Source organism: Enhydra lutris, unplaced genomic scaffold (assembly GCF_002288905.1).
Source record: "Enhydra lutris kenyoni isolate GAN:26980312 unplaced genomic scaffold, ASM228890v2 scaffoldscaffold62, whole genome shotgun sequence".
NCBI lineage: Eukaryota > Metazoa > Chordata > Mammalia > Carnivora > Mustelidae > Enhydra > Enhydra lutris.
This window is the reverse complement of record NW_019154146.1, coordinates 7,549,863-7,566,375: the sequence shown is the minus strand read 5'-3', so window position 1 is coordinate 7,566,375 and position 16,513 is coordinate 7,549,863. Positions and strand designations below refer to the sequence as shown.

General features: G+C 38.9%; 1 protein-coding gene across 1 annotated transcript in view; it reads left to right on the top strand.

Moving 5' to 3' along the window:
• The window catches only part of LOC111158665 (mitogen-activated protein kinase kinase kinase 4), a 113,138-nt gene that overhangs the window by 48,946 nt on the left and 47,679 nt on the right, over positions 1–16,513 (top strand). The window contains exon 3 of the mRNA XM_022520858.1: positions 1,296–2,659. Within this exon, the coding sequence (XP_022376566.1) occupies positions 1,296–2,659 (1,364 nt within the window). The remainder of the gene's footprint in view (positions 1–1,295; positions 2,660–16,513) is intronic.

Sequence of the window (16,513 nt, the reverse complement as noted above, 5' to 3'; positions counted from 1 at the left end):
GGTTCAGGGACATGAAGTATATCTTGGGTGTGGAGGGTAGACCAGAATGGGGTTTTAGGTTTGGGCATTATCAGTATATGAAGTAGAAGTGAAGATTACCCAGGGAGGGGGAGAGTAAGGCAGAAGAGATTGAAGAGTGAAACTGAGAACAGCATTTTCCGGAGTGAGCCAGGTTCCAAGGAGGGAATTTGTAAAGGAGTGACTTGGGAAGTAGAAAAGAACCCAGAGACCGTTGTATCTAGAAAGCAAGGGCTGAAGGTAGAGGTGGTTAATAGTGGCAGAAATGCCAAACAGGAAGGAAGGGGGTGTGTATGTTCATTCCAAAGCTTGGGATTAAATTAATAGCACTTTTCTATAATTGTTTGATGAGAAAGTGTGATGTTTACTTTCTTTGCATTAATTTTAAATGATTTAATATGCCAGTTGAGGCAAATGATACTAAATTAGTCTGTATGTCTTCAATTCTGTTAATGCTAAATTTAAAAAGTTATTGTTCATTTGTGGGAAAGAAACCGAGAAGTAGAATAAATTAACATTTTTACCTATTATCTGTCTTTCATTTTTTTATGAGGATAATCTGAAAGTGCCTTAAAGATTCTTTGCTCAGTCTACTTCATTCTACAAATGAGAGAAGTGACCCAGGAAACTTACGTGGTCTGCTCCGAATTAATACATTCAGTTCACAGCAGAGGCGGGGATGGGATGGGTTTTCTTTTCTTTTCTTTCTTTTTTTTTTTTTTTTAAAGATTTTGTTTATTTATTTGACAGAGATCACAAGTAGGCAGAGAGGCAGGCAGAGAGAGAGGAGGAAGCAGGCTTCCCGCTGAGCAGAGAGCCCGATGCAGGGCTTGATCCCAGGACACTGGGATCATGACCTGAGCCGAAGGCAGAGGCTTTAACCCACTGAGCCACCCAGGCGCCCCTAGGATGGGTTTTCTAAACCATGTTTCTGTCAGATCTGCTGTGCTCTTTGTCCCTTCTTACTAGTGGCGATTTCACTCTGTGGATAACTGCACTTTTAGTGTAGAGAAATGGCTTGTTTTAGATTTGTAGTGGAAGATATTAGAGAGCATAGCAAGTATAATAAAGCAGGGAAAAATGGATAAAACTTTTTAGAAATTAAGAGAGAAATGTATATATTTTGAATCTTTTACTTTTCAGCATGTAGTTATGATTTTTTTCTCCATTAACAGCCTGAAAAATAAGTACATGTGAATATGAGTTTTCTTGAAGATGTTGAGGGTAGTTTCATGTCTTGGAGTTAACATGATGATCTGTGTATTTCTTTTTAATAGAAAAAACGAATGCACCGAACCAGCCTCCACACAAAGACCCTGGAAAAACGGTGGAGAATGTGGAAGAATACAGCTATAAGCAGGAGAAAAAGATCCGAGCAGCTCTTAGGACAACAGAGCGCGATCATAAGAAAAATGTGCAGTGCTCGTTCATGTTGGACTCAGTGGGTGGGTCTTTGCCCAAAAAGTCAATTCCAGACGTGGATCTTAATAAGCCTTACCTCAGTCTTGGCTGCAGCAACGCGAAGCTCCCGGTATCCGTGCCCATGCCTATAGCCAGAACTGCACGCCAGACTTCTAGGACTGACTGTCCAGCAGATCGCTTAAAGTTTTTTGAGACTTTGCGACTCCTGCTAAAGCTTACCTCAGTCTCGAAGAAGAAGGACAGGGAGCAAAGAGGACAGGAAAATACGTCTGCTTTCTGGTTTAACCGGTCTAATGAACTGATCTGGTTAGAGCTGCAAGCCTGGCATGCGGGACGGACCATTAACGACCAGGACCTCTTTTTATATACAGCCCGTCAAGCCATCCCAGATATTATCAATGAAATCCTTACTTTCAAAGTTAATTATGGGAGCTTTGCCTTTGTTAGAAACGGAGCTAGTTTTAATGGTACTTCAGTAGAAGGGCAGTGCAGAGCCCCTCATGGAACAAAGATGGTGGGTTACTCGACGTACCACGAGCATCTCCAACGCCAGAGGGTGTCGTTTGAGCAGGTAAAGCGGATAATGGAGCTGCTGGAGTACATAGAAGCACTTTATCCATCGTTGCAGGCTCTTCAAAAGGACTACGAAAAATATGCTGCGAAAGACTTCCAGGACAGGGTGCAGGCACTCTGTCTGTGGTTAAACGTCACGAAAGACTTAAACCAGAAGTTAAGGATTATGGGCACTGTTTTGGGCATCAAGAATTTATCAGACATTGGCTGGCCAGTGTTTGAAATCCCTTCTCCTCGATCATCCAAAGGCAATGAGCCGGAAGATGAGGGTGATTACACAGAAGGGGACTCGAGAGAGCTCGCAAGTAGTGCAGACGAGAGCGAGGAAGAGCAGCTCTCAGGTCCCAGGGCCCCGGAGCCCACACAGCCCGCTGCCAGCAGTTGCAGCGTCCATTCGCACGACTGTGTGCGGAAGAAGCTCGAGAGGCTTGCGTCTGAGGACGAGTCCGTGGGCTGGGGAGCGCCAGACTGCAGCGCAGAAGCAGGCTTTAGCAGACATTGTCTGACTTCTATTTATAGGCCATTTGTAGACAAAGCACTGAAGCAAATGGGGTTAAGAAAGCTAATCTTACGACTTCACAAGCTGATGGATGGCTCCTTGCAAAGGGCACGTATAGCACTGGTAAAGAGTGACCGTCCAGTGGAGGTAGGTTTCTGGTAGGCGTTAATATGATCTCGGCCTTAGTTCCATCCTTACAGTGTGCCGTGTTGATTATTATGTACTTCCGTAGTCTTGATATTTTTAAGGTGTAAGTGGTAGTCACGGTAACTTGCAGATTTAAACATTTCTGTAAAGCACTGTGATAAATGTGGAAAGGGATCTATGAAAACTGTTGGAAATCTAGTGAATTAATGTAAGGTGGTGTGGGGAGGAAAGAAAGTCCAGCTATATAAATATAGGATGGAGAAGGACAGACTAGGTATAAATAAAGAGGGAAGAAAGCCACAATCATGGGTGACCACAGGCTGAATATGAGTCAATAAAAAAGTCAACATGATGCTAAAATATTTTTAAATGAATATGGCATCCAAGGTCATGGATTTGGTTCTTTATTGAGTCTTTGCAATAGCTTATTCCCTTTTTGAGTAGCAGGTCCAGGTTTTGGCCACTGTATTTTAAACCGATAAGAACAGATACTACACATGATTTTAGCCAAAGGAGATGTGAGTTGTAGAGAAATGTCAGAATGATCAAAAGGAAAAAAAAGTGTTTACGTGTTACAGTTAGCAATTAGCATAGATGATAGAAGTTTAAGGGAAGCCTTAATTATCAAATCCACATTTTGACATGTGAAGATTTTTGTGAGAGGAGTATGCCTCCTAGAAAAAGTTTGAAAACAGTGCAGATTTTGGTTTGATAGCTTGATCTCTCAAATTCTTTACTGTTAAGGGTGGTCAGACTAGTAAGGGGCATGCTGTTGGATACTGTTCTTGAGAGGAAGAAGAGCAGTTTTTCTCTTGTGGTGAGTTTGCATATTCATCTGGCTAAAAGCAAAAGCACCCAGATCTTTGAGATCCTTTATACCTGTCTCTGGTTGCTATTCTCAATGTTAGTAGCTATGTACATACGTATGTATGCACCTTTTATTTTTATTTTTTAAACTTCAGTTTAGTACATAATCTGGCTTGCTTTGGCATGAGAGGTGATACAACAGAGGGCTTTTTTTTTTTTTTTTATAATGGGAAACATTGGAAGAGAACATCAGTTTATAAGATTTTTATTTTTCATGAACTAGACCATGAACCCCTAGGGGAAGGGGTCAGACATTCACATAATAGGGCTGATGTTTGCAAAAGGAATCTGTACTTTGTAGCTATAAGAAGTTAGTTTACTTTGAGTATTATTTTAATTATAAGTTTTAAAGTGAATTTATATATGAGATCTTTTTTTTTTCTTTAAAGATTTTATTTATTTACCAGAGAGAGAGAGAGAGAGCGCATGTATATGGGCTCGTGTGAGCACATGAGGAGGGGGTGGGACAGAGAGAGAGAGAGAAGCGGAGTCCCTGCTGAGCAGGGAGCCCAATGCAGGACTTGATCTCAGGACCCTGGGATTAATGAGATCTTCTTTGAATAGTATTTTAACTTTGAATGATTTTTTATGTACATCTTTTTATTAGAGCAAATGACTGTTTCCCCCCTTTTAGTCCAAAATAACTATTTTATACGATTTTATTATAGTGCAGGTTTCAAAATCAGTAGAACAAAACTAGATATGGAATAAGGATTTGCCATATACTTCAGATGGCGAATGACTTACTTGGTTTAGGTTTTTCGCTGGAGTGGTTCAGTTCCAATGAGGACACATGTGGGCAAGACAGGATTGATGATTAATTTTTATTGTGAAGCACTGTTTTTGAAGTAGTATGAGCCAATCAGCTCTGGTACTGTTAGCTCATCTCTGATTCAGTGGGTCTCATGAGAGAGAGTGACTCATGGTAGGGGCCCTGGGAGGCGTGTGGGGGCTTCTTAAAACTGCTTTAAACTCCCACCCCCAAATTGTCTCCCTCTTCCCTCTGTGACAGTGAACTGTCACTACTAATGGTAGAGCTTTGCATCCCTTAGATGTGTTGGAACAAGAAAAAGATTGGGAATGAGTGCACTACATTTTCTATTAGAACTCAAGTTGAAAACAGATAATGGTAGGTCACCCATAGTTTTGAAATCCTGTCAACGTTGTATTCCTTCGGTTTGACCAGTTGAGATTTAACTGAAAACGTTATCCTTATAGAGCATACAGACTCACAGCTCATAAGTGTGTGATTTAAAGACTATTAGAATTATTTGCAGATTATTTGCTTTTCAAAACAAAAATGAAGTCCAGAAGGCCCTGTTTTAAGTTTTGTTTTATAAAATATTGTGTTTGTCAGATAACAAGAGTAACCAAGAGCTGAAGTAGAAATTCAGTCCAAACTAATAAAGATGAGGCTTCAAGATTATAATGAACTCAGTGGGAAAGTGAGACTTATTTTTGTTTCCATTTCAGGAACATAATTTCAGGAAGGGGAGGGCTGTGTGTGTGTGTGTGTGTGTGTGTGTGTGTGTGTGTGTATGAATGTATGTAGACTTTCCTTCTGGGTTTGTTTTAGTTTTTGACTAAGTATGTTGGAGAAAGAGCCGCCGTTTTTAAAATCAGGTAACTGGATTCCATTCCTTGGTGTTGGTGTGGGGCTTCTCAGCACATGACTTTGTAAATGACTTAGTCTTTCTGATCCTAAGTCATTGCATCTGTAAAACGACTATAATACTTTCCTACCTACCTCACAGGGTTGTTGTGAGGCTTTAAAAAGGTATTTGTATAAATGGTAAAATGCTGTAGAAGCCAGATATAAACTCTTAATTTTTAGAAGCTTTGTTAATTTTTTTTTTCTTTTGAAGCTAACTGTTAAGTCAGTATAGGCCAGACTAGTCTATATTTTTATTTTTTAAATGTATTTAGCCTTTTAATCTCTGCCAAGTACTCCTGCATTTGAAGGGCCTGTGTTTTCAGCAGCGTATAGGCTTTAGGTTAAGGACAATTTTATTTTCATTCTGGATAGAAGTGTATTGATCAGCTGGCACCACAGATTGTACCCGATACCTGTCTTCTATTTTGCACTGTTGTTTTGGCTTATGTGCTAATAGTAATGAATACAGTTGAAGGATTTCTTATCTATGTCTTTATATTTTTATTCTTTATGATTAAGTTACTTGTGATTAGTGTTTATAAATACCATATGATCTTATATTTAATTCCCCTTGGCTTATAAACATGCTTTATAAAGTGATTTTTCTCTAAAATCTTATTATATTTCAAGATCTTTAAATTTAAAAACTTGGAATCTTGCGATAGCTCTAGATTTATGGAAAATTTGCAGAGATAGTACAGAATTTTCATATGCTCTTTATTCATCTTCCTCTAATATTGGCATCTTACTTAACTTTGCTATATTTGTCAAAATTAATATATTAACGTTGGTATAAGATACTGTTCACTGGTGTGCGGACATTATCTGGCTTTCTGTTATTGTGCTAATTTCTCCTTTCTGTTCCAGGACCCAGTCAAGGATGCCACCTTGCACTTAGTCACGTCTTTCCGGTCTCCTTTGATCTGTCGTAGTTGTTCAGTCCTCCCTTGGTTTCACAGTCTAGACGGACGGCTTGTACAACCGCCCCTGAATTTGGGTTTGTCTGGCGTTTTCATAGGCTTGGGCAGGAATGCCGAGTTGAACAGCCCTCGTGGCATTGTGTTGTCCCTGGTGATTTTAACCTGGGTCCCTCAGTGAAGGTATTGTCTGCTGGGGCCCTCCACAAGTTGCAGTTTTCCCTTTCCCTGCTGTACCCTCGATGTGAGTCACCAATGAGCCACATTAAAGGGGACGGCAATGAATCTCTCCCTGTAGTAGGGAGTTTCTACATGTATTATTTGGATTTCTTCTGTGTGAAAGATTTACCTTTTCCCTCCCATTTATTTATCTCAGTGGGAAGTCATAAATATTTATTTTTTCTTTGGGTAATAATCCAGTAGTATTGTTCTTTATTTTGTTGCTCAAATTGTTCCTTTTTTAGCCACTGGAACTCTTTCAGTTGGCTTCTGTGTCCTTTTGACATGCCTGCATCTTTTTTTGTATGGTTTTGCTCCTTTTTTTTTTTTTTAAGATTTTATTTATTTATTTAACAGAGAGAGACACAGAGAGAGAGGGAACACAAGCAGGGGGACTAGGAGAGGGAAAGCAGGCTTCCCGCTGAGCAGGGAGCCCGATGTGGGGCTCCATCCCAGGATCCTGGGATCACGACCTGAGCCGAAGGCAGATGCTTAACGACTGAGCCACCCAGGCGCCCGTGGTTTTGCTTTTTGAGCAGTTTCTTACTCTATGGCATCGTCCTTTATTTTTCCTGTTGGGGTCCTGAAATCAGCCATTTTCCCAAGGAGCTCTGGTTCCTTTTATTGGAAGACGGTATTTAGAAATGAAGATCTGGGCACTGGATATTACTGTTGAGGAGTCACTGCTTCCAGGCCCACTCAGGTAGAGTTAGAAAATAGAGGAGTGTCTCACCCCTTGTGTGCACAGCTTGATGGTTGCTTCTCTGTCGATTGGTCAGCTGACTGGCTGGACCGACTGATCAGGTGATCTCCTTGCAGACAGACTACCTGTCCGTCCACCTGAAAAATAAACAGGAGTTCACACGGACGTCTCAGGCCTAATCCAGCATCACCAGTTCATCCTAGCTTTCCTCTCCTTAGTTGTAATTTCTTCTCTTGTGGTGAGAAACTGGCTCGCATTAGTACTGGTTTTCAGGTATCTGTGCCCCCAGGGCATACATGTAAAGTAGTTTCAGAATTGCTAACCAGGACCCCCGTGAGCAATAAACTTGCCAACCAGAGTCCAGCCTTTCAGTACAGTTCTTTTTGTCTTTAGTCTTTAAAAGAGTCACCGCAGAATTTTCCATAGTTAGCTAGGTCAGCACCTTTTTCTTCACCCTCTTCAGTAAGGTCATATCATACATCTGTACTATAGTTCGGTTCACTTAATCTCAGTCAGCATTCTGTCCTGGGATTCCCCAGTGTTCTAGTTGATTTTTTAAAGTTTGCCGTAAAGTTTACTTTTTGGATTGTACGGTCCTTTGGGTTTTGTGCATTTAAAATGTTAAATACCCGTAAAATATTTGAGCCGTAGATTATGATATGTTTATTTTATGCTCCTTCCTTTTTGCTTTACCTTATGAAATTTATACATTTTCAGAAGAAGAGACAGATAAAATTTTTACTTAATGTAGTGTTTAAAAAAATTTAGTTGCCTGACTGCATGTTACCATGCATATTACCTCAAATCCTAAGGAAGAGTTTTGGGTATTTTGTAAATTACTTTCCTTTGAATTAAAAATGATGTGATTATTACAAGTTTAATGGCCAATAAAATATTGTTTTATGATCCGAGAATAATTAAGCTAATTTTTTTCCTATGAACACAACAGGTTGCCTTCTATATTTAGAGTGGACAAGGCCTGTAGAAACTAGGATATAAAACAACAGTCACCCTTTATCAAGTCTTCCACGTGTTAGGCACAACAACCGAATAAAGTGGTGGTGGTCATTCTCTATCTTACAAATAGGGAGAGTAGATAACTCGCCCCAGATCACAGGAGCTGTAGACTGTTGGAGGGATTCAAATCCAGGATTCCGGGATACCAGACTTTAAACTCTGCTAATGGTGTCCAAACCTGGCTGCATGCCAGCATTATCCAGGAAGCTTTTGAAAATTCATGTATGTAATACCCTCTCTGGATACAGGGCAAATCAGAATCTCTTGGGGTGGGACATGAGTGCTGCCATTCTTGACAGACGTCCAGCGTGCTTCCTATGTAGTTGGACCAGCACCAGTGCGATTCTGAGTAAGCCCATTGGAAACTCTGAGTAGGCTACAGTACTCGCCTACCACCGCCTTCCAGATCAGTGTTCATTAGTACGGTTATTATAGTTAATTTTTTTATTTGCTTCACATGTCTGATTTCAATAGTAAAGTTACACAGACTTTGTAGTTGAGTTAGTGGCAAGCTTATAAGCACATACGTGCTCATTTGCCGATAGGTTTCTGTTTCCAGAAGAAGCACACTTACTTGAGGGGAAATAGGAAGTAGTTCTGTGTTATTTTTGACTGCAGTGAGCCAACGGAGTCACACCTGCTGTAAGATGGAGAAGTTCAGGGGACAGAACGCTCAGGTCACAGCGGAGGACTGCATCCCGTGAAGACAACACACCAGTAGCAACAAGACTAGTGGCTAGCATTAACTGAATGCTTGCTATGTGGAGGCTGGTGGGTCACGTGACTTGGTTGAGGTCCTATATAGCCCATATGGCAGAGCCAGGATGTGAACCCCGAACTGGCTGTGAAGCTATGCTTTTAGCCATTACAGTGTATGCCTCCTGAGTTCTATTTCGTCCCACCTAGTGCTTTAAGTATTTTTTTGACGTTGTGGTTAGCATTTGAATATACGATTTCATGTGAAAATCAGGATTTTTTTTTTCTTTCCTTAAAGTACTAGGAGGAGGTCTATCCACCCTGGGCCCACATTCGCACGGGGTAGCATCTGTCAGGCTGCGATTGACCACAGTGCCCATTGTTTCTTATTCTCTGTCACCCTTCCCTAGTCCCCCATTGATATCACCCACCCGGCCCTGTAAGCATTTCAGTTTGTGATATGACCCCTGGTGTAGAACCATAGAAACTTTTGAAGGGTAATAAAAAGTTGATCCTTAAACAACACGGGGGTTGGGTGTGCTGATCCCTTGCACAGTTGAAAATATGTGTATGATGTTTGACTTCCTCAAAACTTAACTACTACTAGCCTCCTGTGGACCGGAAGCCTTGCTGATAACCATAGCAGTCGGCGAGCATGTATTTTATATGTCATGTATACCATATATTGTATTCTTACAATAAGGTAAACTAGAGAAAAAATGTTGTTAAGAAAATCCTAAGAGAAGATACATTTACTGTACTGTATTTATCAAAAAATAACCACATGTAAGTGGACCCACAAAGTTCAAACTCATGCTGTTCAGGGGTCAACTGTATTTTGATCTGTTCCTGTATTTTATAAAACAATTCACTTTCTATTGTCTTACTTATTGAATGTGTATATAAAGAAACAGTTGCTGCTTACCTTGTACTCTGGCTCAGAGTAGTAATTCTCTGGCTTGCATCTTTTACTTTTTGTGCTTATATAAATATATATCTTTGTTATGTAATGCAGGTAATTTTTAAAAAGTTTTTATTTAAATTCCAGTTAACATACAGCATAATGTTACTTTCAGTTCCACACCCAGTGCTCATCATGACAAGTGCTTTCTTTTTTAAAAGCGATAATGCTGTATTCTATAATTTTCTTCTTTGGGGTCGTCTCCATATTTGTATATGTAGCTCTACCTCAGTTCCAGTTAACTGCTACGCATTACGCCGTCATCGGAATGAATCATTTGACTCTATTTTTTAAATCCCACTGTCTGCCTTTGAACAGTCTGTTCTTTGTATCTCTGAGTTCAGTTTTATTTTGTTTTTAGATTTCTCCTCCAAGTCGTATCATATGGTAATTGTGTTTCTCTGTTTGACTCATTTCAACTTAGCAAAATGTCCTTAAGATCCATCCTTGTCACAAATGGCGGGATTTCCTTCTTTTTTGGGTAACTAAATAAGATTCCTTTTTGTATATATAAAATCTCACACCATTGATAGACACTTAAGATTTTCCATATCTTGGCTACTGTATAAAATGCTGCAGTGAACAAAATGGGTGCAGATTTCTTTTTGCGTCTGTGTTGTCATTTTCTTTGGATAAATACACTGAAGTGGGATTGCTAGATCATATTGTAGGTCTGTTTCTAATATTTGAGGAATGTCTATCCTGTTTTCCATTGTGGCTGCATCAGTTCACATTCCCACCAACAGCACACAAATGTTTTCTTTTCTCCACATCTTTACCAACATTTGTTACTTATCTTTTTGATAATAGCCATTCATTAAGTGTGAGGTGGTATCTTTGTGTGTGTTTTAGGATTTCTTTGTTTATCTTGAGAGTATGCGCACGCATGAGCTGGAAGGACAGAGGGAGAGGGAGAGAGATTCTCACGCAGGCTGTGCTTGGGGTCCGATCTCGGAACCCTGACATCATGATCTGAGCCGAAACCAAGAGTCAAATACTCAACTGTCAGTGCCACCCAGGTGCCCTTCTTACTGTGGTTTTGATTTGCATTTCCCTAATGAGTATAACCATTTCACTCTTAATGGACACTTACTATTTTTTTTTTTTTACTTTATAAGTGGTGTAGCTACAAATACCGTGTACGTTCCCGTTTATGAACTTACTCCACTGTTTTGTAAGAATGGTTAATCAAAATGAAATTATGAAGTCATTGGGTATACATATTTAAATCTTTGATAGATATTGGGAAGTTGGTCTTCAAAATGGCTGTACTAACGTATACTTTACCCAATGGTGTAGGAGAAATCCCATTTGTCCTCATTTTTGCAACCATTATCAGTAAAAACTACAATTTTATTTTAATCTTAATTCTTTTCATTTTTAGTGACATTGAGCCTGTTGTCAAGTTTATAGGCCACATGCATGTTGCCTTTGACTTTTATTCATTTTGTTCATTTTCTATTGTTTTTTTAAATTATAATCTTGACCTATTGGAGCTGTTTTTATTTTATGGATATTGTTCATTTTTTATTATGGCTGTAAACTGTTTTTAACTTGTTTATGATGTTTTCCACTAGATGTAAATTTAAAAGTTTTATTCTAGTTTTGAACACTTTTATTTTGTGTGTAGTGAGAGATTATAAAACATTGTATATTTTTCCCTTATTTTTACATAGTTCAAAGATTTTTGTCGTGGAAAGTATTAAACCCATGCAAAAGTAGACAGAATAATATTATGAGTCCCTTTGAATCTGTATTCCAGCACACTGGTTATCAACTCATGGCCCGTACCTCTAGCCACTTGACACCTTCTCCCATCACTGAAGAAAATCTTGGGTGTCATATTTTATCCTTTAATAGTTCAGTATGTTTCTCTGAAGGATGAGGACTTGTTCTAGAAGTGTACCACAGTACTGTTATCATACCTAAAACATAGCATTAGCTCCCTTGATCATCAAAGATCAAATTAGTGTTCATATTTTGATTGTGTCATAGTTATCTTGGTTTTCTTTAAAAAATATTGTACAATCTAAGTCAGTTTTCAAATAATCATACAACGTAACAGTTCACTATATTTCTTTCCAAAGATTTTATTTATTTATTTGAGAGAGAGAGGGAGAGAGTTTGTGAGCGGTGGGGAGGGGCAGTGGGAGAGGGAGAGGGGATCTTAAGCAGACTCTGTTGATCACAGAGCCTGATATGGGGCTTGGTCCTACAACCTGAGATCATGACCTTAGCTAAAACCATGAGTTGGATGTTTAACTGACTGAGCCACCTAGGTGCCCCCAGTTCATTATATTTCTTAAGTCTTTTTAAATCTGTAGCTCCCCTTCCCTATTTTTGGCCGTATGTGTATTGAAGAACCTGGACTTTTCATCCTATAGAGAGGTTCTCCTACCATCTGAATTTTGGTGATTGCATATACAGGTGTCTTTTTTGTGTTTCCTTCTTCTCTGTGTTCTGTGTAAACTGACTGTAAGAACTAGTGGCTTGATTAGATCCAGGATTTCTTGATTGATTGGTTGAAGGATGGTGTTAATACTGCTTCATGGGGACATATGTATGACTGTCTCTTTGAGACATCAGCAGTTAACGATCATTGTCTAGATCGCTTACTTCAATAAGGATTGAAAAGTGATATTTCTAATTCTCTTTTCTTCTTATTAGCGTAATTATCAGCTGCATTAAGTAAGATATTGCTACAATATCTTAGTCATTTCCTCAGTCATTATTTGGTTACCCAGTGGAATAATTGAACAGAAGTGACAGGGTAAATATGCTTGAATTTTTCCCTTTTATTTACCCTTTATCAGAAAAATGAGTTGGCTTATTGGTGACCAGTGAGTGCTTTTTTATTAATATGATTTTGAACTCATGAATTTAAACCCATTTGATATGTTTCAACCCATCGAAATCATTATTATAATCCATTAAAGTAATTGTAATAATTGATGTTCACATTGTCCCATTTTGGACAGTGGGAACATATTCAAGTTGGCTGAGGTCCTTTTATCACAGCCAGGTGAGGAGAGTTTCATAACTTCTTTGATAGCTGATGTAAGAAGCTACTTTAAGCTTATGTTATGTTATGTTATGTTATGTTATGTTATGTTATACATCTGCTTGAGATTGGGAATCTGATTCATCTTCAGGGAATTCTTGTTCCTTTTCTTGGGAAGTGCTATTCTAGGACTATAGTACTGGCATTGCTCATTGCTCATTGTAACAGAAGTCGTTGTTTTGGTTCTCTTCAAAAATACATTCCAATTTCATACTAACAATTTTCAATTTTTTACGTAATCTCTCTTGACTTTTCTTCTACAGTGAAAATCTCAATTTGTGGTGGTAATAGAAATGATGGCATTAGAGTCTCAGAGTAATAGATTATTAGAATATGCTGACTATATTTCATAATACATATACAATAATCTCAGAGTAGTACCAGCAGCAGTATGATTACTGAAAAAGTGTAAGCTCCCCCTCCCCCACCATCCTTAGGGCTATACCCTTTGGGATATACCACCAAATTACTGCGTTTACAAGATAATTCAATAATTCTTATGATTATGCCACTAGCTAGACATATAATTAGAATTTCTTCTTTCTTTGGTTGTATATTTAAAATAACAGCTTTATTGAGACAGAATTCACATACCATGAAATTCACCATTTTGAAGTGTTCACTTCAGTGGTTTCTACTATATTCAGAGTTGGATAACCACCACCACTGGCTACTTTTAGAACATATTCAGCATTCCTAAATGAGTCCCTGTCTCCTTCAGCTGCCACCTCCACAGTCCTTCTACTCATCACCTCAGCCCTGAGCAACCACTTACCTGCTTTCTGTCTCTCTATATTTGCCTGTTTTGTGCAGTTCATATAAATGGAATCATATATGTGGTCTTTTGTGACTGGCTGCCTTCACCTGGCATCTTGTTCTCAAGACTCACCCACGTTGTATTTGTAGCAGTACTTCATTCCTCTTTATGGCTGCATAATATTCCATCGTGTGGGTGGGCCACATCTTATTTCTCCATTCATAGGTCTTTGATTTGTTATTTTTAGGTATTGCTTTTTAAACTTAATTTTGCAGGAATTATGAAAAGTATTTGGTTTTAAGAGAGAATCTATGGAATAATGTATTTTCAGGGGAATCTGGTTTCCCTGATATTGATAAGCTTAAAAAAAAAAAGCTGTTATATTCTTCCATTTTTTTATATAAGCTGTGTATGCAATTTTCTTTACTTTTAATATATGATCAGTTTATTTTTACCCCTTAAGGTTATACTTATAACTCCCTTATTGCTCCCCCCTGCCCCAACATTTTTTGATTGGTATTTGTTCGTTCTCAACCATGAGGATATTGGAATTAATCCTTTTCTTTTACCTGGGCTTTCATTTGAAGTGGTTTGCTCTTCCAGGGAAATGCTACGACATTGCATATGCCCTCCCCTTTCTCCTGGGGTTTGATGGGTGTGGTGTATCTGCAGTATGGCCGTTGTGGACTGAACTTTCTCCCTTACATTCTCACCTCCTATTAGCCCCACAGGAGTGTGTGTGTATGTTTCCATAGATGGACATAGAGACAGAGATAAGAGATTTAGATTTAGGTTCATTTTTCTTTACTTTTTTTTTTCAAGGCTCTTGTTTTGGTTTTGTAAACAGCTTCCTGAGTCATTTCGTTTGTAGTGGAGTCCTTGGTAAGGGCTCATAAGACCATTGTTTTCTGAATTCTTGGCTTTTCCTGACAGTTTGCAGCATTGACTTTTGCAAGTTTGTTTGGCCATAACATCTTTGGCTTGTATTTTCTCTCCTTGAATAAGTTTAATATATATCATTCATCGTCTTCTGGCAAGCAGCATTGAGGTTGCAAAGTCTCATGGAAATATGATTTTTTTTTTTGTTTCTGCTTATAAGTAGAGGCTTGTTGGTCTGTTTAATTTATTTATAACCTGGGTGTCCAAAGGATTGTCTTTTTCTTTTTCTTTAAACTCCACTAGTTTACCTGGTGTTGGTTTTTCCACATTGGTGTTTTTGAATACATAGTGCCCTTTTAGTATATGATTTCAGGTTTTGTTTGCTTTCTCTGTTTTTTTTTTTTTTTTTTCAATTTCAAGTGAATTTCTTAATGTTTTAACTCTTTTCTGTTTCATTAGTTTGGTTTTCTTCTCTGGGAACCACTACTGTATGTGTTTTGGATCTACTTTGCCTCTCTGTCACTTTATTTCAAACCAACCTCCCTACCTTCCTTCTTTCCTTCCTTCCTTCCTTCTCTCTCTTTCTTTCTGATTTATAAAATTGTCTTCATTTTCACCTTCGATTTCTGTGAAGTCATCATCTGTTCTGTTTATTTGTGCTCATGTTCCTACTGGTTAGCTTTTTGTTTTTAAGATGATTTTCTTTTTTTTTTTTTTAAAGATTTATTTATTTATTTTAGAGAGAGAGAGAGAGAGAGAGAGAAAGAGAGAGAACAGGAGCAGGGGGAGGGAGAGAGGGAGAGAGTGAGAAGCAGACTCCCCACTAAGTTAGGAACCCAAAGCGGGACTCGATCTCATGAACCTGAGATCATGCCTTGAGCCAAAACTGCGTCAGGTGCTTAACTGACTGAACCACCCAGGTGCCCCTAAAGTGATTTTCAATTAAAAAAATTATCTTTCGAGTACTATCACTTTATTTGTGAGTCTTTCTAATTATAATTTATGTTGTTTTATATTTTCTATGATTTTCTTAATTTCTTTTAGCTTTCTTGGGGAAATTAGACTGCAGTCCTCTCTGTTAGTGGAAATGTCTTTCTGGCAGGCTTTCACTGTTCCTAGGGTTATTCTGCCCCTTATTTCTCTGCTTAATAACCCTGTATTGGAGTCTACCACAGTCTTTTTGTTGCTCATTTTTAAACATATTTGTTTTCATGAACTTTAAGGAAAGAGAGAGTTTAGAAAGTGTTAGGGTTTGTAGCTTTGAGCTCCTTCTTCTGAATTGCCAAAACACGTGTTCTCTTTTTTTGAGATCCTCTGGTGTGTTACCCTCCTACTTCTGGACCTTCTTGTTCTTTACCTCTACTCTACTTTCCTGGTCAGTTGGATTTCAGTCTAGCAGGTTCGTCCTGGAAGGGGATTTTAGCTGATAGTTGTACGAGTTTGGGAGGCCTAAACCACTTTAGCCCTTTCAGACCTGTTGCAACCCCTTGCAACATGAATGACCTCACTCATGACTTTGTGCGCAAATCACTGCTTCCCTCAAGTCCTCAAATAGAAGCAGTGAACTTTCTATTGAATAGTCATTAGTGATTGTGGCATTTGTCCCTTTGGGCCCATCAGACACCCTATTAATCCCCTATGTTTCCACAAGTGCTGATACTACAGGGTCTGGCACGGTTCACCTCCCCCCATCTCTTGTACTTTGTAGTTCATGGAGATGCCATTGGACATGTGTCTCCAGGAGTTTTGACTTTGTTGTCCTCATTCTCTCTGTTCTTATGGGGGAACTAAGGGAAATTAAAATCCTGCTGCCACCACTGTCTTTCCAGAATTTCTGTTACTGTGTTGACCCTGTACTAAATTGCCAATATTTGGTTATTTTTGACTGACTAAAATGGCAGTTTTATATGGCTTAATCTAATATATAGGGCACCTGGGTGGCTTAGTCAGTTAAGCGTCTATCTTCAGCTCAGGTCATGATCTCAGGGTCCTGGGATCAAGCCCCACATCAGGCTCCTTGCTCAGCAGGGAGCTTGCTTCCGCCTTCTCTCTGCCTGCCTCTCTGCCTACTTGTGATCTCTCTCTCTCTGTCAAATAAATAAAATCTTAAATAATGTATAGCT